The following is a 26,995-nucleotide window of genomic DNA, read 5'->3' as shown; positions in this document are numbered from 1 at the left end:
AAATGGAAAAGCCTTTGCACTGTGGCAGTTCCACTCTCTTGGCCTCAGAAGTCCGGGTCCAGTGGTATGAACAAGCGCCAGAAGAAACAGGGGTCTTCTTGTTTGCAGTGGATGACCAGGACGCTTTCTGTGTCTTTTCATGCCCCTCGCTCTCCACAGTGCGATGCAGAGCCACCTTCCTGGCCGTTGGGCTTTACTGTAGATCGCACCCGCCCAGTCCGCTGAGGCTGACTTTGCATGCTAGGACTGGCTTGTCCGAATCTCACTGGAGTATGAGACTGCTGTCACGTGCAAATGGCTGCTTGCAGCCACAGGGGAGAGATGAGTGTCCGGTGGGGAGCAAAGGTGAGTGAGCTGCCCCGGAATGGACACGACAAGCCCCTTCACCAGAGGTGCGACCCCTTCCCTGGACACCCCTGAACTTTGAACTCCTGTGAAAGATGTAAACAAGGTTGAAAGAATGCAGAGAAAATTTACAAGGATGTTTCCTGGTCTGGAGGACCTGACTTAGAAGGAAAGATTGAATAGGTTAGGACTGTATTCTTCAGAATGCAGAAGACTGAGAGGAGATTTGATGGAGGTACAATATTATGGGGGCGTATGGATGGGATAAATGCAAGCAGGTTTTTTCCACTGAAATTGGGTTGGACTACAACCAGAGGTCATGGGTTAAGGGTGAAAGGTGACAAGCTTAAGGGGAACATGAGGGGAAACTTCTTCACACAGAGGGTCATGAGAGTGGAACGAGCTGCCAGCACAAGTGGTCCATGCAGTTTTGATTTCAATATTTAAGAGAAGTTTGAATAGGTACATGGATAGTAGGAATATGGGGGTGGTGGTGGTGTTATGGACCTGGTGCAAGCAGATGGGAGTAGACAGTTTGAATTGTTCAGAATGGACGAGAGGGGCCAAAGGGCCTTTTCTGCGCTGTGCTTTTCTATGACTCTATTTAATGTGGTACCACATATCCAGGTGACACTTCTCCAAGTGAGAACAGCATGCCAGCATGCCTCCCCTTTGGCATCCTGATCTGATCCCAGAACTGGATGACAGCAAATGGAAAGGAATTGTGTGCCACTTGACTTCATGTTTCGATGGTGGCTGCTCCTTACAAATTGCACTTCATTGCTTGTGCAGAGTCTTGAAAGGTTGTGAGATTGTGAAAAAGAGTGAATGCTGTTCTTTACGTTTGTACCACTGACTGCCTAACCCGAGGCCCTCCGTTGGTCAGGGTCCACCATGGATGTTACGTGCAGCTGTCTACGTGATACGTAAGCCAGGGCAGTATGATATGGAGAGTAAGCTGTTGCCCATGTAGCAGGCTCCCCCTCTCCACGCATCTGATGAGTCCAAAGGATCGGCAGAGACCGATACAGTTTGGTACCAGTGGCATCGCAGGAGTTGCCAGTCAGCGTTGAACTCAACGTAGGATTGCCTCGGAGAATCCGGCTCCGGATTTTTCCCTCGGGGTTTACTCCAGGGAAAATGTACAGATGTACCAAAATTGAACCTGTGCTGACTCTTGATGTTTACACTGTAGGTGCTGGCCTTGCTTTTCCTTGTGCGACTTAAATAGTGCTTCAGAATGTATGTTTTCTCTTGCCACTATCTTGTGAGAAGATACAAATATTAAGGCAGATGCTTTTCAGCAATTGCTTAATCTGTTAAACTTTATTGATTTATCATTGTGGTGAGAGTGTGGAACAAGCTGCCAGCGCAAGTGGTGCGTGCAAGCTCGATTTCAACGTTTAAGAGAAGTTTGGATGGGTACGCAGATGGTAGTGGTATTGAGGGCTATGGTCCAGATGCAGGTTGATGGGAGTAGGCAATTTAAATGGATCGGCACAGAATAGATGGGCTGAAGGGCCTATTTCTGTGCTGTACTTTTCTCTGACTCCATTGTTTTGTTTGAGAATAACTCTCTAACATGCAGTACTCTATCTTGCAGATTTCTGTGAAAACTTGCCAGTAGATTGCAGGGAGACTGTCATAATATGTCACATCTTGCCGTATGTTAAGGTAATATGCCTTCTCAAATTCTTGGCTGGTTATACAGTCTATCTAAAATTAATGTAGCAACTCATCTCATTCACTTCAGGAAAAAGTCCCTCAGTATTTTGGGTGGGTCTGAAACGAGGATTCAGGCACCATTTATCAGTGTGAACTGCTTGTAACTGGAAAAGCTCAGTGTCCAAGCACAAGTCACATCTTGCCCCCTCTCCCGTCCCATTCTCCTCTCCTGTCCCATCCCCCTCTCCCACTCCCTCCCCATCCCCCTCTCCTGCTCCCTCCCCCTCTCCCAAAGGGCTGAGTTCTGCCGAAGGGTTTTGGACTGAAATGTCGACTGTCCTTTTCTCCATAGGTGCTGCCTGGCCTGCTGAGTTCCTCCAGCATCTTGTGTGTGTTGCTGGTTTTTTAACATGGTGTTGGCTGCATGGAGTGATGGTAGAGGCAGATATATCGGGGACTTTTAATGACGTTTAGATAAGCACACGAATGTGAGGAAAACGGAAGAATATGGACATCGTGCAGATTAGATTGCCCACTTGATTAGGAATTTAAGTATAACATTGTGGGTTATGGGGCCGGTTCTGTTCCATGATTTATATAAACTAGAATATCAAACTGTAAAAGAAATTATTTAAGAATGATCCATGACTGACCAGGTGGATCATAAGAACGTGGAGCAGGATGGCATCATGACTGAGATATCTAATGACAAACAAGAGAAAATCTGCAGATGCTGGAAATCCGAGCAACACACACAAAATGCTGAAGGGACTCAGCAGGCCAGGCAGCTTCTATGGGGAACAGTACAGTCGACGCTTCTGTAGGTGCTGCCTGGCCTGCTGAGTTCCTCTAGCATTTTGTGCGTGTTGACTGAGATACCTGTCTGGGTTTTCATTTGATCATTTTTTGTGTTTCTTTTCCAGGAACTTGTGTCTGACACCAATCAACACGTGAAGTCAGCTCTGGCCTCTGTTATTATGGGCTTGTCCACCATCCTGGGCAAGGACAGCACTGTTGAGCACCTGCTTCCCCTGGTCTTGGCTCAGCTCAAAGAGAAGGTAATTTTATCATGAAGTACAAACTTTAACATACCCCTTGCGTGACTGGTGGCCATCGTGGATAATATTTGATTAGCCTACCGAAATCAGGCAAACACCAATGGAGAGCTTTCTTCTGTGTGCTGTTTGGAAGCTGTTGTCAAGTCCAGAGTGCTGAGGAAAGGTCGCTTATTGTTCATCAGGCGATCAAAAAGTTGGTTGTCGTCTCTGGAACTTGTACATCTGCTGAAGGTGACGAGCAGTCCATGCTCCACCACAAGATACAGGTATCTGGATAAGTGTGCCAGAATGGGACGTGTTGCAACACAGACTGATGTGTCTAGGCTTTTACTCTCACTGATATCGATTCCTGGAAGGGGACAGCAGTTGGCCCATGTTCATCTGCTTTCTTTCCTGTTGACAAACATTGTAACTGCCGTTTGCTTGAAGCTGTGCGGTGATGTCCAGCATTCTAAAGTGTTATAATCACAGATTCTGCAGATGCTGGCAATCCACAGCCACACGCGTGCACACACACATACACACACACACAATGCTGGAGGAACTCAGCAGGTCAGGCAGCATCTATGGAGGGGAATGAACCCTTGGGCTGACACCCTTCGTCAGGACTGGAAAGGAAGGGGGAAGGCACCAGAATAAGAAGGTTGGGAGGATGGGGGGAGTACAAGCTGGTAGGTGATAGGTAGACCAGGTGATGGGAAAGGTTGGTGTGTAGGGGAGGGGAGTTGAAGGCAGGTGATGGGTGGGAAAGGTAAAGGGCTGGAGAGGATAGATAGTAGGGGAATTAAGGGTTATGGGGAAAAGGCAGGTAGATGAAGCTGAGTTTATGGACAGGTCAGCCATGATCTTACTGAATGGCGGGGCAGGCTTGATGGGCCGGATGGCCTACTCCTGCTCCGATTTCTTATGCTTTTATGAATCATGAATGGAATAACAACTGTTTCTTCCACCGGAGTCTCTCGAACTGTTCTTTTAGTTTGAGAGCTTCAGATAAGAGCAAATGTGCAGTGCGTTCTTTAGAAGCAGTGATGTGAGCTGGTTTGTAATCTGAGTGCATATTGGATTAAAGATGAATCGGTTAATGGTGTGATGGAGCTGTTATTTCTCCATCCATCAAGTTCCTTGTTTATTTTGGCGTGAACTTAAACAAAACTGTTGCATGTGCAAATTCTGGATTTTTTAATTTATATGGAAATTTGCATTCTTTCATTATTTTTACAGAATTAAGATTATTTTTAAAAATGTAAAAAAAATCTCTCCCCTCTCCTCTCTTTCCTCAATTCCCCACTCTGAGCTTTTACTTCTCACCTGTCTATTACTTCTCCCTGGGTCCCCACCTCCTTCCATCTCTCCTGTGGTCCACTCTCTTCTCCTCTCCTCTCTCAGATTCTTTCTTCTCCAGCCATTGACCTTTCCCACCCACCTGTCTTCACCTAACACCTTCCAGCTGGCCTCCTTCCCCTCTCCTCACCTTTATATCCTAGCATCTTCTGCCTCCCTTTACAGTCCCGATAAAAGGCCTCGGCCTGAAACACCGACTGTTTACTCATTCCCATAGATGCTGCCTGAGCTGCTGAGTTCCTCCAGCGTTTTGGGTGAATTGCTCTGGATTTCCAATGTCTGCAGACTTGATTCCCTTCATGTGCTACACCCGAAAAGATTCCCCAAATGTCAGAAATGCCTCGATTTTCCAGGCACAGCTGACAGATTCAAAGTGTACATCTTCAAATTGGCAGCTGTTAACTCAAGCCTTGAATTATTTGTTAGTTTGAAATGAAATCAAGAAAAAAGCCTGCCGAATCATGATTTGAACTGTTGGATAATTTAATAGTAATTAGTATCTTGCATCTATTTATGCCAAAGGTGCAGAAAGATTTCTCAAACGCAGAAATTCAAGTGTTTTTCTTTTGTGAAATGCAGCTTTTCACAAAATGACCATTGTTTCCTCCCATGGCCCTCCCGAGGAGCTCGCCTGCACTCAGGGAGAGTGAACGGACAATAAATTAAGACTCAGGAACAGAATTAGGCCACTCAGCCCATCGTGTCTGCTTAGCCATTCCATCATGGCTGGCTTATTACCCTCTCGGCCCCATTCTCCTGCCTTCTCCCCCGTAACCTTTAACACCCTGACTAATCAAGAACCTGTCACCCTCCACGTTAGGTATACCCAATGACTCGTCCTCCACAGCCTTCAGCGTTGATGGATTCCACAGATCCACCGCCCTTTCCTGAAGAAATTTCCTCTCAGCTCTGTTCTAAATGGACGTCCCTCTATTCTGAGGCTGTGCCCTCTGGTCACAGGAAACCTCCTCTCTGTTCTAGGCCTCTTAATATTCCATAAGTTTCAATGAGATTCACCCCTCTTCCTTCCCGTCTGAACTCCATCGAGGACAGAGCCGGAGCCGTCAAGCACTCCTCCTGTATGTTTCATTCCCAGGATCATACTCGTGAACCCTCTCTAATATCAGCACATCTTAGATAAAGGGCCCAAAGCTGCTCACTATACCCCCAACTGCGTTCTGACCAATGCCTTATAAAGCTTCAGCATTACCCTTATATCTTTTCTAGTCCTCTCAAAATGAATGCCAACATTCCATTTTCTTTCTGTACCACCAACTCAGCCTGCAAGATAACGTTTAGGGAACCCTGCACGAGGTCTCCCAATTTCCTTTGCACGTCTGATTTCTGAATTTTCTGCCCATTTGGAAAATAGTACACGTCTTTACTCCTTCTACCAAAGTGCATGGCCATACGTTTCTGGTAGTAGGCACCCTTCGATCCCGGGGATGATGGGTTTGTGCCTCTGGTGGACTGTGTCCTCTCCTGGGCAGGAAGGTTTGAAGGACCGGCTCTTCCCATGCAGCAGGCTCCCCCTCTCCACATCACTCATGTTGTCGAAGGGAAGGGCAAGCGCCAATACAGCTCGGCACCAGTGTCATCGCAGAGGTTGCCGGAGTGAAGCTGTAAACAACATCAAACTGCCTTAGGGGTTTACCCCCAAAGCCTTTCCCATGGGTGGGCATGACTGCAAGGCAGTGGAGGTTTAAAATCAGGGTTTTCCCTCTCCTAAGCGGGCTGCCGCCCAAGGCTGAGGAATCCTACCTACCAGAAACACTTTCGGTCAGTGCAGTATATTCCAACTGCCACTGCCTTGCTATTCTCCCAATCTATCAAGTCCTTCTACAGACTCTCTGCCCCTCCACCTATCTTGGTATCATCCACAAATGTGACCACCAAGCCATCAATTCCGTTGTCCAGATCATTGACATCTGCTTGAAAAGAAACGGTCACAATACCGACCCCTGTGGAACACTAATGGTCACCTGCAGTCAACCAGAAAAGGCCCCTTTCATTTGCAACTCTTTGCTTCCCGTCAGTCAGGCAATCTTCTATCTTTACTAGGATATCTTCTGTAATACCATGGGCTCTTAACTTGTTAAGGAGTCTCATGTGCGGCATCTTGTCAAACTCCAAGTAAACAACATCCACTGACCCTCCTTTCTCTATCCTGCCTGTAATTTCCCCTTAAGGAAACCATGCACCTCCAAGTACTGGGAGCCTCGTCCTTAATAATGGACTCCCAACATTTTCCCAACCACTGAAGTCAGGCTGAAGGGCCTATAGTTTCATGTGTTTTGCCTCCCTCCCTTCAGAGTGAAGTGACATTTGGAAATTTCCAGTCCTCTGGAACCATTCCAGATTCTAATGACTCTTGAAAGATTATTACTAATGCCTCCCCAATCTCTACAGCTGCCTCTTTCAGAACCCTGCGGTGTAGCCCATCTAGTCCAGGTGACTTGACTACCTTCAAAACTTTCAGCTTCCCAAGCACCTTCTCCTTAATAAAAGCAACTGCACTCACTTCTGCTAACTGACTCTCGAATTTCTGGCATACTGCTCGTGTGACCATAACTTGGACCATAATGTATAGTACTGTGCAAAAGTCTTAGGCTGGTGTATATAGCTAGGGTGTCTGAGTTTTGCACGGTCCTGTAGTAATTCTTATATACTGCACTGTGCTGCTGCTGCCGCAAAAAAAAATCAAATTTCTTGACATCTGTGAGTGATGATAAACCTCACAGATGTCTGATATGGGTCTCTGATGTGGACTGAGAGTGGGAAGGGGGCAGGGAGAGGGGAGTTGTGTCCCTGTCCCCCTCTTTTGGTGAATGTCGGTGATAGCGTAGGATGATATCGTGGTTCTGCATTTGTGTTTATGGACTGTGGACTTTTTCAGATTTAGGGTTTTTATATTCTGTTTTTTTCATCGCCTTATTCTTTTCGTTTTGTTGTGTGAGGGGAGGGTGTTTGGGGGTAAAATGCTCTGTTAGTTTTTCGTGCGGGGGATGGATTGGGGGGGGTCGCTGTTGCTATTCCATTTTGTGTGTGGCGGGAGGGGTAGTTTTGGGGATCAGATGATCAGGATGCCATTATTTTTTGTACCAGGGCTGGGGAGGTGTAGGTTTCATGCTTCTCTCTGAGTGACTTTCATCTTCTTTCTTTGCTTCGTGGCTATCTGGAGAAGACAAATTTCAGGGTTGTATTTGGATATGTGCTTTGATCATAAACAAACCTTTGACTCTTTGGTTGGGAAAAGGGGGAAGGGAGCGGGAAGCACCAGAGAGACATTCTGTAATGACCAATAGACCAATTGTTTGGAAACAAATGCCCTTGCTTGTGTTCTCAGGGCTGAGTGTGTCTGCACTCGCACCACACCCTCCTGCCCCTGGCAGTCCACCTCAGCCACCTCTCTCATACCCCTCCCGTGGGTGCTCCACTCTCACCATTCCCAACATCCTGTGCTCCCGCCAGATTTACAAACTTGCTCTCCACTGCACGTTGGCAAGTACAGTTCTGTGCAAAAGTCATTGGCACCCTGGCTAGATGTGCATGTGCCTAAGTACTGTAAGTGTGAAAGTGGCATTCATATTTCTTTTGTGGGATTAATATTTCATAAATGTCCAAGATGATACTTTGAAAGCAGAGAGTCTGGGGAGCGCCAGTGTGTTTGTCAGACAGCGTTCGCAGTATGAATGTTTTTCACCTTTGCTGTACTCAGAAAATTGCCTTTCCTTCCTAGTGCCCTGAGGTCCGTTTGAACATTATCTCCAATCTGGACTGCGTGAATGAAGTTGTTGGAATTCACCAGTTAGCACAGTCTCTCCTGCCAGCCATTGTAGAATTAGCAGAAGATGCCAAATGGAGAGTGCGCCTTGCGATAATCGAGTACATGCCTCTGCTTGCAGGGCTGCTGGTGGGTGGTTTATTCTAAAATGTTTTTATAGTCTATTAGCAATGCTTCCATATGGATGATTTGCAGAATGGAAATGATTGCCCATATCAAATTGATACTTTAGTTTAAAGACGGAAATAACTTTGAACATCTTCTTTCCTTTTGCACCAGAAGCAAATGTGCGATAGTAACAATTATACTTGTAGCCCACTGACATGGGTAGTCTTACTTTAGACTCGGGGCTCCCAACCTTTTTTTTAATTGACCATTAACCAAGTAGGGGTGGAAACCTCTGGTTTAGACAATCAGGTTTAGACCCCTGTTTAAGGACTGCGGACTTTGTCAGACTTAGGGATTTTATATTCTGTTTTTATATTGTCTGTTTCTTTTCATTTTGTTGTGCGAGGGGAGGGTGTTTCGGGGTAAAATGTTCTGTTAGTTTTTGTGTGGGGGGTGGGCTGGGGTTGTTGCTGTTCCATTTTCTGTGTGGAGGGAGGGGTGGTTTTGGGGGGGGGCTGATGATCAGGATGCCATTCAATGACTTTCATGTTTTTTCTTTGTTTCATGGCTATCTGGGGAAGACAAATCTCAGAGTTGTACATGATAATAAGTGAACGTTTGGCCTGCACATCAAACAGACACAAACAGAAAGGGCAATAAACTCCATACAATCAGATGAGGGGGTGACAACGGTTGTCGCAGAGGAAATAAACAATATCTTTTTGAGATTTTACCAAGATCTGTACAGCTCAGAATATTCAGATTCAGCTCCACAAATACAAAAGGAATTTCTCGACTTGTTACAATTTATACCCCGAGATGAAACGTCCTTGACCTCACTGGAGTTTAACTTAGAGGCTAAAGAATTGTCTGCAGCTATAACTAACATGAAGGGAGGGAAAACTCCTGGGCCCAATGGAAATTCCGATTGAAATATATAAAATCTTTAAGACTAAACTAATACCACCTCTGCTTGATATGTATCAGGAGTCATTTGACAATGGATCCCTTCCCTCCTCTCTTAATATGGCAGCAACCACACTACTGTTAAAACCTGGAAAACCACCATCCCTTTGTGGATCTTATAGGTCAATCTCACATCTGAACAATGATCTCAAAATTCTCTGTAAGGGATTAGTTAGGAGGCTGGAGCCACTCTTGCCAAAAATGGTCCACCCTGACCAAAATGGGTTTGTAAGGGAAGGCAGGGCTTCCACAACATTCGAAGAGTGCTTAATATACTTTATGAAAAATCTGGAAGCTCTGATAGCGCTATTCTGTCATTGGATGCCGAGAAAGCCTTCGACAGAGTGGAGTGGAATAGGGGGAAAATTTCTAAGATACAGCTTCTGTATTCTAACCCACAGGCTGAAGTTTTAACTAACCTGCTTTTTTCGGCATCTTTTAAACTCCAACGGGGAACAAGACAGGGATCTCCCCTCCTGTTTATCCTGGCCATTGCGCCACTTGCTATGGCAATTTGAAAACAGGCTAACATAGCAGGAATAACTATAGGAGATGTAGAACATCGCATAGCCCTGTACATGGATGACGTAATTTTGTCAGAACAGGGTTTACCTATTTGGGTGTTAAAATTACTCCTACTATTGGTAAAATTATCCCAACTAATTATAACCCTCTCACAGACTCAGTTACTCAACTTACAAACAGATGGACGAAATTGCTCATAAATTTGATTGGACGCATAAACGTTCTAAAAATGTCAATTTTACTGAAGTTCCTGTACCTTTTCCAATCTATCCCACTTTCTCCTCCATCATCTTTCTTTTATTTATTTTTTTTTAATTTTATTTTTATTTGGATAAGGAATTCACAAATATCATGTACTTTTTTCACACATATAACCTTTTCCATTTTTTTATATGTATAAAACTACAATTATTTATACATTCTTAAGTACACATTGAGATGATATAAAAGGAAAATAAACATTTAAATAGATAATTATGTACTGTGGTAAATCTAACCAATTAGGCTAAGTAATGGAATTAGTTGTTAAGAAAAATGGTAATAATAGTTTCCATATAACCCTTCTGGACCATTTCCACTGGTCCAAAATGTTGTATGTAAGCCTAAGTATCAACCATTGCAGGTGTTTATATCCTAATTTGTTCATGCTTGCTCCTGCCCGCAGACATAATTATCCAATCCCTATGTACTTATTTACTCTTTCTTTTATTTATTAAAGAAATGTTTTTCTAATTTCATCTGGAATAATAGATGTCCAAGACTCAGGCTTTCCCTGTTATATCTGCCGTATGATAGAGGTGGCTTACAGCTACCAAATCTTATATGGTATTTCTGGGCGGCCCAAATTAGAGCAGGAATGTTTTATTTTGTTAAGGATCACTCCCCTCCTTGGGTCTCAATGGAATCCCAGTTGATCAATATCCCTCTAGAACTATATATGTATTCAGCAAATAAGAAAAACCTGGTCACACAATCTAAAATCCCTTTCTTAAAAAATACAATAATGATTTGGCACGATGCTCTTGCGGAAATGGGTGAGACATCACAGTTATCCCAGTTTACTCCTATCTTTGGTAATGATAGCTCCAGCCCGGCAGAGCGGATCCTAGTTTTAAAACTTGGCCGCCCCAAGGCATAGCTAAGGTGTCTGGTCTTTATAATGGCAATTCATTTATGTCTTTTGAAGAACTCAAGGCCACATATGGAATTCCAACAAAACACTTTTTTAAATGCCTTTAGTTGCAAAGTTTTATTATGTCCAGGCAAAGTTACAGTTTGAAGCTCCCTCCTTTATTTACCCTAGAAGACATCACTCTGAAATTATCTGAAGCTAGGGGACAAGTGTCTGAATTATACATGTAAGGGTTTCTTCTTTTATGTTACTTGCTAAGGCTAATAAAATGGCTTCTCTGTACTATTAACTGCTGAGACAGTGGTTCTCTATAGCAACTTGTTTGGGTTATAATTACTGATACAGGAATTGTATTCATTTGCTAACCAATTGGGATAGATGGTATTCTTTCTTGTGTGTCTGTAAGCTATTCTTTTTCGTGGGCTTTGGGCAGAAGGCGTGATGGGGACAGAGAGAGGAGACGCGAGGAGAGAGATGCCGTAAGCTGGGCAACGGCACGGACCCCGAGCGGGAGTCCGAGGCCCAGGGTCTTCAGCGAGGATAGGAGGCGAGGACAGACTCGTGTGGAGTGTTTGGTGGATCACCGAGGGTGGTCCCATTCGTGGGTTGGCGGAGTTCAGAGGACATTGATTGGAGGAAGGGGGACCCGGTTCTGTAAGAGCTCCAACGAGTGTGCACCGAACTGATAGTTACTGACTTGGCACCTTTATTCTATTTGTTTCTACTAACCCATCACCAAGAAATACTTATAAAGTGTAATCATTTAATCGCATATGGCGTACTGTCTGTTAATTGGCGGTGTGGGGTACATCACACAGCATCCACACAGACCTGATCTCCCCGTTTGGCGGGGCTGAAGGCTGCTCCCCCTAGACGAAAGCGAGCTGAGCGAGTCTAGGCTTACCAGGGGGCTACATACAAATTGTTTGCAAGTAAATGCAAAGAGTCATCAAACAACATGCTACAAGCATGGAGAACTGATTTGCATGAGAATCTGTCAGAAAAAGAGTGGTCAGAAGCTTGTTCCTTCGTTCAAACCCAGTCAGTGAACACTCATTCTAAGCGGATAACCAGACAGTACATTACTCCAGTCAGGTTTTGTCACTTTAACCCCAACATTCCAGACACATGCTTTAAATGTAATCACTAAAAGGGGTCTCTGTTCCATTGTATGTGCGAGTGCCCCCAGATAATCTGCTTCTGGAAGAAGGTGCTGGATTTGATTAGTCAGATTATTGGAAAAAAGGTGCTCCTTGATCCTAAATTATGTATTCTGAACATTTATCCAAAGGACTTTGTAACCTCCAAAAGTGCAAGGTCTCTGCTTAATATTTGTTTTTTGAAAGCCAGACGTTGCATAGCCTATTCATGGAAGAAACCCACAACCAGTGGACTTTCACAATGGCTGAAAGGAGTGACTTCGTATCTTGCTCTAGAAAAGATCAACTACATCACAGAAAAACAAACTTGGCAAATGTCGGGAAATTTGGGATATTTTCTACAAGTTTCTGGAGAACAATATTTGGGATGATGAAAGTAACAAATTGAATTGACAGCTTGTTTTTAATGGCCGGGTGTTTGCTTTTTTTGTGCGTTGTTTTTCCTTTTATTTCTGATGTATTTTATTTTTCCCTTTTTCTTTAACCTTGTTGCACTTTCAAACCTATGGATGATCGAATGTGTTTACTTTTCATTCTGTAAAAGCAATAAAGAGATGTTTGAAGAAAAATAAGTGAACCTTTGAATCTTTGATTGGGAAAAGGGGAAGGGAGAGGGAAGCACCAGACAGATATTCTGTAATGATCAATAAACCAATTGTTTGGAAGCAAATGACCTTGAGAGCAGAATTAGTCCATTCAGCCCATTGAGTCTGCTCCAACATTCCACCATGGCTGATTTGTGATCCCTCTCAACCCTATTCTCCTGCCTTCTCCACATATCCTTTCACACCCTGATTAATGAAGAGCCTGTCAGCCTCCATTTTAATTATACCCAATATCTTGGCCTCCACGGTTGTCCATGGAAGTGAATTCCACAGATTCTCCACCCTCTGGCTGAAGAGTCGCTCCTCATCTCTGTTTCTGCCAGGTGCTCCGATTTCCTCCTCCATCCCAAAGACGTGCTGGTTGTAAACTGGTTGTTGTAGATTCCTCCTCTGTGTCGGTAACTAGCAGGAGTACTGAGGTAGTGTTCATGGGTACGGTGTCCACTCAAAAATCGTATGGCAAAGGGGAGGAAGCTGTTCCTGAAGCAGTGAGTGTGTGTCTTCAGACAAATTGTCCCTCCTTTCTGGTAGTAGCAATGAGAAGAGGCTGGTGGGGCCCTTAATGATGGACAGTGTCTTTTTGAGGCACCGCTCCTTGAAGATGTCCTGGATAATATGGAGGCTGGAGCACACGATGGAGCTGACTAATTTTATAACTCTCTGTAGCTTACTTAAGCTCTCCTGTATCATACCGGATTTAGTATGTATTTGGTTTTAAGGAAGCAAATCGCTCTCAGTTTCGGTGTGCAAACACAAAGTAGATTTTCTTCAGTAAGGCCTTTGACAAGGTCCCGCATGGGAGGTTAGTTAGGAAAATTCAATTGCTAGGTATACATCGAGAGGTGGTAAATTGGATTAGACATTGGCTCAATGGAAGAAGCCAAAGAGTGGTAGTAGAGAATAACTTCTCTGAGTGGAGGCCTGTGACTAGTGGTGTGCCACAGGGATCAGTGCTGGGTCCATTGTTATTTGTCATCTATATCAATGATCTGGATGATAATGTGGTAAATTGGATCAGCAAATTTGCTGATGACACAAAGATTGGAGGTGTAGTAGACAGTGAGGAAGGTTTCCAGAGCCTGCAGAGGGACTTGGACCAGCTGGAAAAATGGGCTGAAAAATGGCAGATGGAGTTTAATACAGACAAGTGTGAGGTATTGCATGTTGGAAGGACAAACCAAGGTAGAACATACAGGGTTAATAGTAAGGCACTGAGGAGTGCAGTGGAACAGAGGGATCTGGGAATACAGATAGAAAATTCCCTAAAAGTAGTGTCACAGGTAGATAGGGTCGTAAAGAGAGCTTTTGGTACATTGGCCTTTATTAATCAAATTATTAAGAGCTGGAATGTTATGATGAGGTTGTATAAGGCATTGGTGCGGCCGAATCTGGAATATTGTGTTCAGTTTTGGTCACCAAATTACAGGAAGGATATAAATAAGGTTGAAAGAGTGCAGAGAAGGTTTACAAGGATGTTGCCAGGACTTGAGAAACTCAGTTACAGAGAAAGGTTGAATAGGTTAGGACTATTCCCTGGAGCGTAGAAGAACGAGGGGAGATTTGATAGAGGTATATAAAATTATGATGGGTATAGATAGAGTGAATGCAAGCAGGCTTTTTCCACTGAGGCAAGGGGAGAAAAAAACCAGAGGACATGGGTTAAAGGTGAGGGGGGGTAATGTTTAAAGGGAACATTGGTGGGGGCTTCTTCACACAGACAGTGGTGAGAGTATGGAATGAGCTGCCAGACGAGGTGGTAAATATGGGTTCTTTTTTAATATTTAAGAATAAATTGGACAGATACATGGATGGGAGGTGTATGGAGGGATATGGTCCTTGTGCAGGTCAGTGGGACTAGGCAGAAAATGGTTTGGCACATCCAAGAAGGGCCAAAGGGCCTGTTTCTGTGCTGTACTTTCTATGGTAAAGAGTTGTCAAGGTCTGAGTCAGAGTCACGGGCAGAGCTTGTGGTTGGACGACTCAGCCACGTGGTTACCCTGGGAATTATTAGCTGTGCTGGATATGAAGCAAAGTAACCTGAGAATTATGCAAAGGCTAACTTGTTCCCAGTGACTGAATGTAGAAAGTGGAATGTATTAACCACATGGGAGACGTGAATGTAGAATGGTGCACTGTCATGTCGAAGAGAGATACTGTGCGGGTCAGGAGTGTGGGATCTGTAATCTAAATAATCCAGCACATGCATAATTACGTTTAAATCGTGAAGTTGAAATAACATCCTGCTGTGGATGTGGTAGCATAGGATTCACTGGGTTATTTATTTAAAGGTACACTGAGGAATAAGGCCCTTCCCGCCCTTTGAACCGTGCTGCCCAGCAATCTCTGATCCAACCCTAGCCTAAACAGGGACAGGTAACAGTGATGAATTAACCTCCCAACTGGTGCGTCTTTGGATTGTGAGAGGAAACCCGCGAGTTCCGCAGGGAAAATTTACTGGCTCCTTACAGGTGACATCAGAATTCCCAAGCTGTAATAGTGTCACGCCAACTGCTACGCCACCGATAGTGGTTAGTAACGTTCTTACTGTCTGCATTAAACCATCGGACACTTTTAAGATTTTTCCTATTTTTCATGGATCATAGTCCTGGTATTGACACAAAGAAATTAATTAAGGATAGTCAAAATACTAGATGCAAGTACCTTAGATAGGGTATCTTCTGTGTAGCCTTCTGCCACGGCACAATCTAGTTTTGTGCAGTTTATTAGAGCATGTTGCCAGTCTTTCTTGTGTGACCCCTTCACCATTGGCTCAAAGGAGTTAGCAAACTGTACTGGTAAGTAGCGAAAGTTGAAGACGGCTAGAATGCAAATGTGGCAAGTTGGCATGTTCTACTAGAAATTCGAGGGGTTATTTTATCAACATTCTTTCTTCTGTCAAAACCTGTTTAGGGAGTGGAGTTTTTTGATGAGAAGTTGAACTGCTTGTGCATGACGTGGCTGGTGGATCGCGGTGAGTATAGCCTTGATGAATCGTTACTTTTGTTGAACGAAAGTCCTTCAAAGTTGTCCATGTCATCTTACTGGTGCTTCCATGATGCTGAGTGAGCCTGCCAGGTGCCTAACCAAAAATCCTTCATCGTGCTTTGTCACATCCTCAAAGGATTGGGTCAGGCTCAAGACACGACATGCCCCTCACAAAGCCATGCTGACTCTCCCGAATCAGACTATGCTTCTTGTAAATCCTGTCTGTAGGAATCTTCTCCTGTAATTTGCCCACTGGTGAAGTAAAACTGACTGGTCTATAATTCCCAGGGTCATCCCTACTCTCTTTCCTGAACAAGGAAATAACATTTGCCAACTTCCAATCATCTGGTACTTCCTCCGGTGAGGACTGGCCAGTGAGGATGCCCAGATCGTCACTAAAGGTGCAGCAATCTCTTCCCTTGCTTCTCGTAGTAACCCTGGGGTATATCACATCTGGCCCCGGGGACTTATCTATCCTAGGGCTTTTCAAAATTCCAGAACATCCTCTTTCTCAATGTCAACATGTTGCAGCATATCACTGCTCTCGCAAGCATCAAGGTCCCTCTCACTGGTGATTACTAAAGAAAAGTATTCATTGCGGATCTCCCCCAAAGTCCACTGACTCCAAACATTTTGCCTCTTTTAGCTCTGGCCGGCCCAGACTCTCACTCTGGCCATCCTCCTGTTCTTCAAGTTTGTTCTTCTGAATCCAACTCGCCAAGTCCTTCTCGTGGCCCCTCCTAGTTCTCCGAAGTCCATTCTTCACTCCCTCCCTGGCCACATTGTAACCCTCTGGAGCCCAGGCTGATCTTTGCATCCTACGCTTCTAGACTAGCTGTTGCACATCTCTTGTCAAGCATGGCTCCTTCACCCTTCTGTTCTTTCCCTGTCTCAGTGGGACAAAACTCTGCAGAGCCTCATCCAAGTGAAGCCCAAAATGACTTCCACATTTCAATTGTGTATTTCTGAGTGTGTTCATCCCAGTTTTTACTCCCAGGTTCCTGCCCAATGTCCAATACCATCATAGTTCAAACACCGGCGCCCCCCTCCCCCCCAGTTATTACTGCTGCAAGCAATCTTGTCGTACTCTTGTACACATGGCAACAAGAAACAGACTTGACTTTGACCGATACATTTATTTATTTAATTATTCGAGAATAGCATGGAACAGGCCCAACAAGACGCACTGCCCAGCAACCGGCCGATTTAACCCTCGCCTCATCACAGGACAGTTTACAATGACCAATCAGACTACTAAGTAATAAATAATGGTAATCTATTCGAAGTATTTTTTAAGTATCTAATGGGGCAACACAGTGGTGTCTGGTTAGCGCAACACTTTGCAATTGGGTTCGATTCCCACTGCCACCTGTGAGGAGTTTATACGTTCTCAGCTTGACTGCGTGGGTTTCCTCCGGGTGCTCCTATTTCCTCCCAGAGACCTACTGGTTGGTAGGTTAACTGGACATTGTAAATTGTCCTGTAATTAGGCTAGGGTTAATCGGGGGTGGCTCGCAGGGCAAGAAGGGCCTGTTCCACGCTGTATCTCAATAAATAATCAATGATAAATAAGTATATTAAAATGCTACTTTCCAAGTGCATAATTTCCTCCACTGTGTGTAACTTGGTATGGAACAGGTTGACACTTTGAAGAAGGTGGTACGAGCATTTCATTTCGGAACTTTGTATTTTATCAGCAAGGTACATATTTGAAAATCAAGTAGTAACAGCGATCAGATCATTTCTTGACCTGTCAATGCTGTCTTGCAGTGTACGCCATTCGCGAGGCCGCGACCAACAACTTGACCAAGTTGGTGGAGAAGTTTGGCAAAGACTGGGCAGAATCCACCATTGTGCCGAAAGTACTTGCCATGGCCAGTGACCCCAACTACCATCACAGAATGACCACCCTCTTCTGCATTAACGTGAGTATAGCTTTGACAATGTACTTGCCCATGGCCAGTGACCCCAACTACCTTCACAGAATGACCACCCTGTTCTGCATTAACGTGAATATAGCTTTGACAATGTACTTGCCCATGGCCAGTGACCCTAACTACCATCACAGAATGACCACCCTGTTCTGCATTAACGTGAGTATAGCTTTGACAATGTACTTGCCCATGGCCAGTGACCCCAACTACCTTCACAGAATGACCAACCTGTTCTGCATTAACGTGAGTATAGCTTTGACAATGTACTTGCAATGGCCAGTGACCCCAACTACCATCACAGAATGACCACCCTGTTCTGCATTAACGTGAGTATAGCTTTGAAAATGTACTTGCCCATGGCCAGTGACCCCAACTACCATCACAGAATGACCACCCTGTTCTGCATTAACGTGAGTATAGCTTTGACAATGTACTTGCCCATGGCCAGTGACCCCAACTACCATCACAGAATGACCACCCTGTTCTGCATTAACGTGAGTATAGCTTTGACAATGTACTTGCCCAAGGCCAGTGACCCCAACTACCTTCACAGAATGACCACCCTCTTCTGCATTAACGTGAGTATAGCTTTGACAATGTATTTGCCCATGGCTAGTGACTCCGACTACCATTGCAGAATGACCACTCTGTTCTGCATAACGTGAGTATAACTTTGACAATACTTCCATTACACTTCACAAGCTGCTAAAATATTTCATGAATAAAACGTACAGTTAGAACACACACTAAAGAATAAAGAATTTAACAAAAATAATATGGATTTGTTTGAAATGTTCTTTTAATATATTCTTTGTGAATGTTTAGATTCTGCAAAAAATCAATTAACACTTTGCCAAAGCTGCTCCTTCCAATATTGACATCTGCTTGATACGAGCTTCTGTGCTTGCGTTATTTGCTGAGGTGTAGTGGTGTTTTGTGTTTAATCTTCAAGGTGTCTGGAGTAAAAATTGAGTTGAGGGTGAGACTTTTTATGATTTCATGGAGCAGAGTTCCTAACCGTCCCTGTGGAAATGGACTGATGGTGTTAGCTGAAGGACAACTGATTTAATGACCTGTTGACCCACCAGATGGCTTACAGCTTTCAAGTTTTATTTCACAAGGCTCTGTTTCCGTGCTGTAGTGGACTATGGCTCTGTCTTTTGCTTAGAGATCTGAGTACCTTGAAATGGACATTATACATTATCTGGCTGAGGGAATTGTAAGTTTTTTGACGCAACTAGTTTCAATTTACAAGTGTACTTAAAGGCCCCCACAGTCATTCCAGTTGCGGAATTAACTTCTTTCCCTGGATTTATTTGATGGGCCTGGGCTTTGCTGGAGTTTGGACAAGGTGATGGAGAGATTCAGTTGAAATGCCCAGATAAAATGGATGTTTCTAAAGTGGGTGAGTCTCAGACTGGAGGGCACAGCCTTTGGAACAGAGGGATATCCCTTTAGAACGGAGATGAAGAATTTCTTTAGCCGAAGCGTGGTGAGTCTACAGAATTCATCGCCACAGGCGGCGATGGGAGGCCAAGTAATTGGGTGTATTTAAAGTGGAGCTTGATAGGTTCTGGAGGGTGTCGAGAGGTCTGCACGACCTGGCGTTTTTGCGGTATCCTCAAGGATTTGGCAAGCTGGACTCTCAAGAATGCAGGTGCAGCGGCCGCGGCCATTGCTGGGAGTGGACTTCAGGTTGGATGAGAGTGGCCTGAGAGGGGAAAATGAAGTGGTGTTCAGTCGATTTCAACAACGAGCCAGGTTAAAAAGTTTAAAGAGTCGCAGGGGGAAAGACTAACTTCTCTGTGAGGCTTTACACACCTCAGCAGTGAACCGACTGTCACTGTCAGCACTTGTCTCCGCACTGAATTGACTTGCTGGCTGTGCCCTGCGACCATTGACACCCTGGCTCAGATAAAATGCTGAACTGGCTCCTTGGCTGTGGACTGCAACCATTGGGCCCCTGGACTGGTTTCACTTCTCTCAGCACAGAACTGACTCCCTTGCTGTGGCCTGCAGCCATCTACTGATCTGAACTGGCTCCCTGCCTGTGGGCCTAATTTCGGCGACCCTGCGGTTCATGTTCTGTTTCTTACTGGTTTACTATTTTTTTATTCTTGTTTGCCCGATTTGTTCTTTTTGGGCACATTGCGTGTCTGACGGTCTTTGCTGTGTAGGATTCTTTCTTTTTCCATGGATTCTCTTGTGTTTCTTTGTTTTATGGCTGCCTGCAAGAAGACGAATCTCCTGCTTGTATATGGAGTTCATACTTTGGTAGCAATGTACTTTGAAATTTAGACCTCTGGATCAGCAGGAACACCTCAGAAAGATATGCCTGCGCGGGCTGGACCAAAACAGGGCTAACAGCCTGCGGGAGTGCTCGCTGGGATTCAAACTCATAGGGATGGGCCACAGGCCACATTTACAGTTGAGGTGGCAGTGGAGTTAAATATCGAAGGGAAACAAAGCAAGCCCAGTAAGGAGAGCAAACCTCAGTCTGATAAGAAATGCAAGATTATATTTATTTAGGTGTAAGCAACATTACTAGTAAAGCAAATGAGCTCACAGGAGGGTGATATTGTTACTGTCATAGAGAGGGTTGAATGGCTGAACGATTCACTCAGTGAATGGTGTGGTGGGCGTGGCACCGTAATATTGATTTATTGCTGAAATATCGAGGAGGAGGACATTCTGGGACACACCTTACTAATCCACAAGCCTCTACTGGTGAACTTCCGGTAAGATGGCGGTGTGCTGGGGCGCGGCGGGTTCTACGGGGCCAGCCAAACGTGTTACTATCTTTTGTTTATTTCTTTACAATCTCAAGACCCTGCTGGAAGTTAAGCACTTAAAGAGTGCTGCGGCCTACCCCAACGGCGTAGAAACTGAAGAAGCTGGACTTGGGGCAGATCGTTCTGCTCCCTGTGTCAGAGAGTCAGCAATGTGGTTGGCGTGCAGACTGGCAGCGAGCAATTGTCTTAGTCTCTTTTCTTGTGATTGCAAAACCCTGTTGAGCATTGTTAATGTGTAATGCTGCAAGTCTGGTCTTCTGATTTATTGCGGACTACAGGGGCTGGCAGGAGGGGTGACTGACACCCCTGCAGGGTGAGCGGATGTGGCCTCAAGCCTGTTTGCAGCCACCCAGGAGAGAGGCATCAAGAGCTGGCACTGGAGGTGGTGTAGCGCAGCGTTTAAGCTAACATTGGTGCTGTCCCTCTCCCCCAAAGTGTTTGCTTGGCAGAAGGCAGGATGTATGTGTTCGACTACAGACTGCTGCAACATTCATGGACTCAGGGACTTGGACTATATTTGTTGTGTGACTATATTTTACTGCTATATGTGCCACGTGCTGTGTATGACTGTTGGTACTGTGTTTTGTACCTTGACCCTGAAAGAACACTGTTTCGTTTGGATGTATTCATGGGTATTTATGAATAACAATTAAACTTGAACTTGATGTAAACAGCCAAGAACAGCAAAACATTGGAATATTACCTGCAAGCTGCACACCAACCGGACTTGGAAATATATTGCCATTACTTCTGAAACCATCTTTTCACTGGGCGTCTCTGGAAATGCAGCCTTTTAGCCCCTCGCAAACAGCCACTGGACTCCGCGGGGAGAAATTTCAGGCTTCGTACATCTAAGGTGTATGTGACTTTGTCCCGCAAAATCCGTGAGGTTGGGATGTCTCACCTACCCAAACCCCGGTTTGTGTGAATGCTGTGTGATTTACTGCCCCTGGCAATCGCCTGTCAGCAGAAAATAACAGATTGTACACTGCATAGAATTATTCAGGAGTATATTTAAGAATGTTAACTTAAGCAAAGAGTTATTAAAGGAAAGAAAGAGAAAAAAAGCAAAAAGGGCCCATTCTACTTAAAAAGTCACAACTGCAGAGTGGAGCTCAAATCTTGAACTTCTCTGTAAATCGCGCGCTGGACCCTCCCTCGGTCTGTGTGAAAGCACACAGCACCTTCCGAAGGTCACTGGAAATCCATCTTGAACAAAGAGGCTTTCCCACGGGATTATTGGTCCTTCCTCCTTGAAGCCATTCATCTGCAGAAAGCACCCTCATCGTCCACCATCTTTCCTCCTGTCTTCTCCCAGCTCCGGCCAAACAAAGACCTCTCTGCCCAGTAATCTCTAGCACCTTCTCCCAATTCTACCATCCTGATTGGATGACACCTCATTCCTGAGCTCAGACCCAAACAGGCTGAAAGCAGAACAGATTGTTCTTACAGAACTGCTAAAATGAAATGCCTACAGCATAGCAGTAAAAATCTGAACCAGGGCATTGACTCTGACTGGGTCAGAACCCTGGATCACCCACCCTAACTGCATTGTGGGTGCACCCACACCTCAAGGGCTGCAGCCCACCACAAAGGAATTAAATACCACTTCAACCTGTGATGCCCACACATTCCTTGGAGGAATATGCAAAAAGAGCTTCAAGTAACAGTGTACAGGTAGTCCCTAGGAGTGGTCACATGTGACAGCTCTCCCAGTATTCAGCATGAGGTACAGGAGCAAGGATATCAGAATCAGGTTTAACGTCACCGGCATAATGTCGTGAAATTTGCTGTCTTTGTGGCAGCAGCACAGTGCAAAACATAATAACAGAGAAAACTGTGAATTACAGTAAATATATAAAATAATAGTGCGGAAACAGAAATAAAAAGTAGTGAAGTAGAGCATGGGTTCAGTGTCCATTCAGAAATGGCAGAGGGGAAGGGACTGTTCTGGAATCGCTGAGTGTGTGCTTTCAGGCTTCTGTGCCTCCTTCCTGAGGGTAGCAGTGAGAAGAGGGCATGTCCTGGGTGGTGGGGGTCCTTCACCATGGATGCTGCCTTTTTGAGGCATCGCTCCTCAAAGATGTCCTGGATACGAAGGAGAAAGGCAAAACACAGTTGTGCGAGTTATCAGGTTATAGCAGTACAGAACCGCAACTTCTCTGATATCAGCACGAACGATTTCAAAGGGAATGGCCCAAAGGAGGGGGGATCCAGGAAAACTTCGTGAGAAACAGAGTGAGAGAAGGACGTGGCTGGAAAACTCGAGCAGGGCAAGAAACCGAGTTATTAGGAGTCTTTAGTGGGGTTGGATATGGATATATTTCCAAGGCCTGATGAAATGTATCCTTGGCTGTTATGGGAAGGAAGGGCTGAGCTCCCAAGGTCTCTTTGAGAGTTCAGTGAAACCCTCTCTCATTGCTCCCCCTCCGTGATCTCTGCTTCCCTTCGACGGGAGTCAGTGAAACCTTCTCTCACTCTGTGATATCTGCTCAGCTCTTTACTTCATCCCTCCCCCCTCCTGGTTTCACCCAGCACCTTGTATTTCTTTCTCCACTCACCTTCCACCCCCCCCCCACAACTTTTAAATCTACTCATCTTTTTTCTCCACTCCTGCCGAAGGGTCTCGGCTGGAAATGTCGACTGTACTCTTTTCCACCGATGCTGCCTGGCCTGCAGAGTTCCTCCAGCATTTTGTGTGTGTTCAAGGATCCTGGTTGTTTAAAATCCTAAATTGTCACAGAACAGGTGCCAGGTAACTGGATCCCAGCAGTACGGTGCCGTTCTTCAACGAAGGCAGCAACTGGTAACGACAGAGCTGTGAATCTAACATCAGTGGTAGAAAGGGTGTTGTAAAAAGTCTCGAGGGACGGGATTCAGCTGCACTTGGGCAGAGCTTCATCAGAAATGGTCAGCGTGCAAGCGGTGATTCTGTCGGCCAGTTTGAGTTTCTTGGAGTTACGGGTGTACTCATGCAGTTGGTGTTGTCTACAGGGACTTCGGTAAATATTTTGACAAAATCCCCAAATGAGCAAGAGACCGAGGAATCCGAAGTAACTTCACAAATTGGGTTCAAAGTTGATTTGCTGATCAGCTTTTGTGATTACCCCGTGGCGTACCACAGGAATCTGTGCTGGAACTCTCCTGTAAATGATTTGGATGTGGCTAGAAGTTTAGAAGATGACATAAAAATGTGAGCTTTGTCTTGCAGCGTTAGTGCTAATGATGGTGAATTGGTTAGTTGGCCAACTAGGCAGAGCAATTGTACCTAGAACATAGAACGTTAAAGCACTGTGTTAAAGTGCTGTGCTGATCTTTTAACCTACTCTGAGATCAATCTAACCGTTCCCTCCTACATAGCCCTCCATTTTTCTATCATCTGTGTGCCTATCTAAGAATTTGTCAAATGCCCCTAATGCATCTGCCTCTACCATCACGCCTGGCGGGGCATTCCACACACCCACCCACTCTGTGTGTGTGAAACAAAAATCTTACCTGTGTACCTTCCTCCAATCATCTCAAAATTATGCGTCTGGTATTGGCCATTTCTGCCTTGGGAAAAAGTCTCTGGCTGTCCACTCTATCCACACTTCTCATCCTCCTTCACTCCAAACAGAAAAAGCCCCAACTCACTCAACTTTTCCTCATAAGACACGCTCTCTAATGCAGGCAGCCTCCTGGCAAGTCTCCCCTGTGTCCCCTCTAGATCTTCTCCATGCTTCCTATGACAAGAAGGAAGAAAAAGAAAATATTTAAAGAAAAACTGGATAGGTATATGGACAGGAAAGGAATGGAGGGTTATGGGCTGAGTGCAGGTCGGTGGGACTAGGTGAGAGTGGAGTTCGGCACGGACTAGAAGGGCCGAGATGGCCTGTTTCCGTGCTGTAATTGTTGTATGGTTCTACAAGTCACTTATAAATCAATAGCATCATAACATTTTAAGTAACATTTGGATATTAAACACACAGCACGTATTTTCCCTGCATGAGCATATAAAATCATTGCAACACACCAATATCGCTGATTCAGTGGGAGCCCTGGGCTTGTTTCCCTGCAACAAGACGGTCCTATCACAGGCTGATGGGAGTCAGCGATACTCGAAGGGGGTTCCTTATGTCCAGTCTTTTCCGCAATTTAGTTTTCGTTGCATTCATTGCAGAGATATGTTGGAAATGGAAGCACCGTTTTCAGTGCTTTCATGGCTATCTCAGGATATTTAGCCTTGACTTTGATCCAGAATGTCGCCAGAGATGTTATGTCAAACATCCTTTTCAGCCCGCCGTCATTTGCAAGCTCGAGGAGCTGATCTTATTCCCATGCTGACATGGATGATGTGCGAGTAATGACCTGGCGTGTGTTCAAGCTGAACAGTGGGTGAGAGGGAATGAGGAAAGGTGCAGCGACTCCTATCGCCAAATCATGTCGTTTCCTCGCGGCCCGGTAGCACATGCTTTGTGGCTTGGTACTGGTCCGCAGCACGGTGGTTGGGGACTGCTGCGCTAGGGAAATTCTAAGCAGTTTCTAGAGTAGGTTACCTGGTCGGCACAACATTGTGGGCCGAAGGGCTTGTAATGTGCTGTGAATTTCTATGTTCGGAAACATGTGGTTAAACCTCCCAGCCCTCTCCTGCTTTCCCACTTATTTCTGCCTTCTCTGCTTACCGGACCTGCCTGTTCAGTGAGTTTGACATAGAATTCTGAGTTAACACCTGCTACACTAGTATCCTGTGTCCCAGCCCTGCTGCCTCACCAGCTTAAACCCTCCCAAAGTGCTCGAGCAAAGGTATGGATAAAAGGGACGCACAGAGGCGGTTTCCAATAGCGCAAGAGTCTGGGGCCAGAGGGCACAGCCTCAGAATAGAAGGACGTCCCTTTACAGCAGAAGTGAGGAGGAATTTCTTTAGCCAGAGGGTACTGAATCGGTGGAATTCATTGTCACAGGCGGCTTTGGAGGCCAAGTCATTGAGTATATCTAAAGTGGAGGTTGATAGATTCTTGATTTGTTAAGGGCGTGAAAAGATATGGGAGGAGGCAGAAGAATGGGGTTGGGAGGAAAAATAAATCAGCCATGATGGAATGGCAGAGGAGACTCATAGAAACAAAGAAAACCTACAGCACAATACAGGCCCTTCGGCCCACAAAGCTGTGCCGAACATGTCCTTACCTTAGAAATTACTCCGCTTACCTATAGCCCTCTATTTTTCTAAGCTCCATGTATCCATTCAGGTGTCTCTTCAAAGACCCGATCGTTTCCGCCTCCACCGCCGCCTCTGGCAGTCCATCCCACACACTCACCACTCTCTGCATAAAAAAAACTTGCATTGAAACATAGAAAACCACAGCACAATACAGGCCCTTCAGCCCGCAAGGTTGTGCCGAACATGTCCCTACCTTAGAAATTACTCGGCTTACCTGTAGCCACCTATTTTGCTAAGCTCCATGTACCTATCCAAAAGTCTCTTAAAAGACTCTATCATATCTGGCTCCACCACCGATGCCGGTAGCCCATTCCACACACTCACCACTCTCTGAGTAAAAAACTTACCCCTGACATTTCCTCTGTACCTACTCCCCAGCACCTTAAACCTGTGTCCTCTTGTGGCAACCATTTCAGACCTGGGAAAAAGGCTCTGACTATCCACATGATCAATGCCTCTCATCATCTTACACACCTGTATCAGGTAACCTCTCATCCTCCATCGTTCCAAGGAGAAAAGGCCGAGTTCACTCAACCCATTCTCATAAGTCATGCTCCCCAATCCAGGCAACATCCTTGTAAATCTCCTCTGCACCCTGTCTATGGCTTCCACATTCTTCTTGTAGTGAGGCGACCACAGTACTATACGTGGGGTCTGACCAGGGTCCTATATAGCTGCAACATTACCTCTCGGCTTCTAAATTCAGTTCCATGATTGATGAAGGCCAATACACTGTATGCCTTCTTAACCACAGAGTCAACCTGCGCAGCAGCTTTGAGCGTCCTATGGACTCGGACCCCAAGATCCCTCTAATCCTCCACACTGCCAAGAGTTTTACCATTAATACTATATTCTGCCATCATATTTGACCTACCAAAATGAACCACTTCACACTTATCTGGGTTGAATTCCGTCTGCCACTTCTCAGCCCAGTTTTGCATCCTATCAATGTCCCGCTCTAACCTCTGACAGCCCTCTACACTACCCACAACACCTCCAACCTTTGTGTCTCAGCAAACTTACTAAGCCATCCCTCCACTTCCACTTCCTCATCCAGGTCATTTATAAAAATCACGAAGGGTAAGGGTCCCAGAACAGATAACTGAGGCCGACCTCCATGCAGAATATGACCTGCCTACAACCACTCTTTGCCTTCTGTGGGAAGCCAGTTCTGGATCCACAAAACAATGTCCCCTTGGATTCCATGCCTCCTTACTTTCTGAATAAGCCTTGCATGGGGTACCTTATTAAATGCCTTGCTGAAATCCATATACACTACGTCTACTGCTCTTCCTTCATCATTGTGTTTAGTCACATCCTCAAAAAATTAAATCAGGCTTGTAAAGCACGACCTGCCCTTGACAAAGCCATACTGACTATTCCTAATCATGTTATACC

At 45.2% G+C, this 26,995-nt stretch overlaps 1 protein-coding gene across 1 annotated transcript in view; it reads left to right on the top strand.

The window, feature by feature from the left end:
* Positions 1–26,995, top strand: part of LOC140203593 (serine/threonine-protein phosphatase 2A 65 kDa regulatory subunit A beta isoform-like) — a 49,608-nt gene that overhangs the window by 14,746 nt on the left and 7,867 nt on the right. The window contains exons 9-13 of the mRNA XM_072269641.1: positions 1,949–2,019; positions 2,934–3,068; positions 8,149–8,322; positions 15,600–15,660; positions 17,445–17,599. Of these exons, the coding sequence (XP_072125742.1) occupies positions 1,949–2,019; positions 2,934–3,068; positions 8,149–8,322; positions 15,600–15,660; positions 17,445–17,599 (596 nt within the window). The remainder of the gene's footprint in view (positions 1–1,948; positions 2,020–2,933; positions 3,069–8,148; positions 8,323–15,599; positions 15,661–17,444; positions 17,600–26,995) is intronic.

This window comes from Mobula birostris, chromosome 10 (assembly GCF_030028105.1).
Source record: "Mobula birostris isolate sMobBir1 chromosome 10, sMobBir1.hap1, whole genome shotgun sequence".
NCBI lineage: Eukaryota > Metazoa > Chordata > Chondrichthyes > Myliobatiformes > Myliobatidae > Mobula > Mobula birostris.
This window is presented reverse-complemented; position numbering and strand designations above follow the sequence as displayed.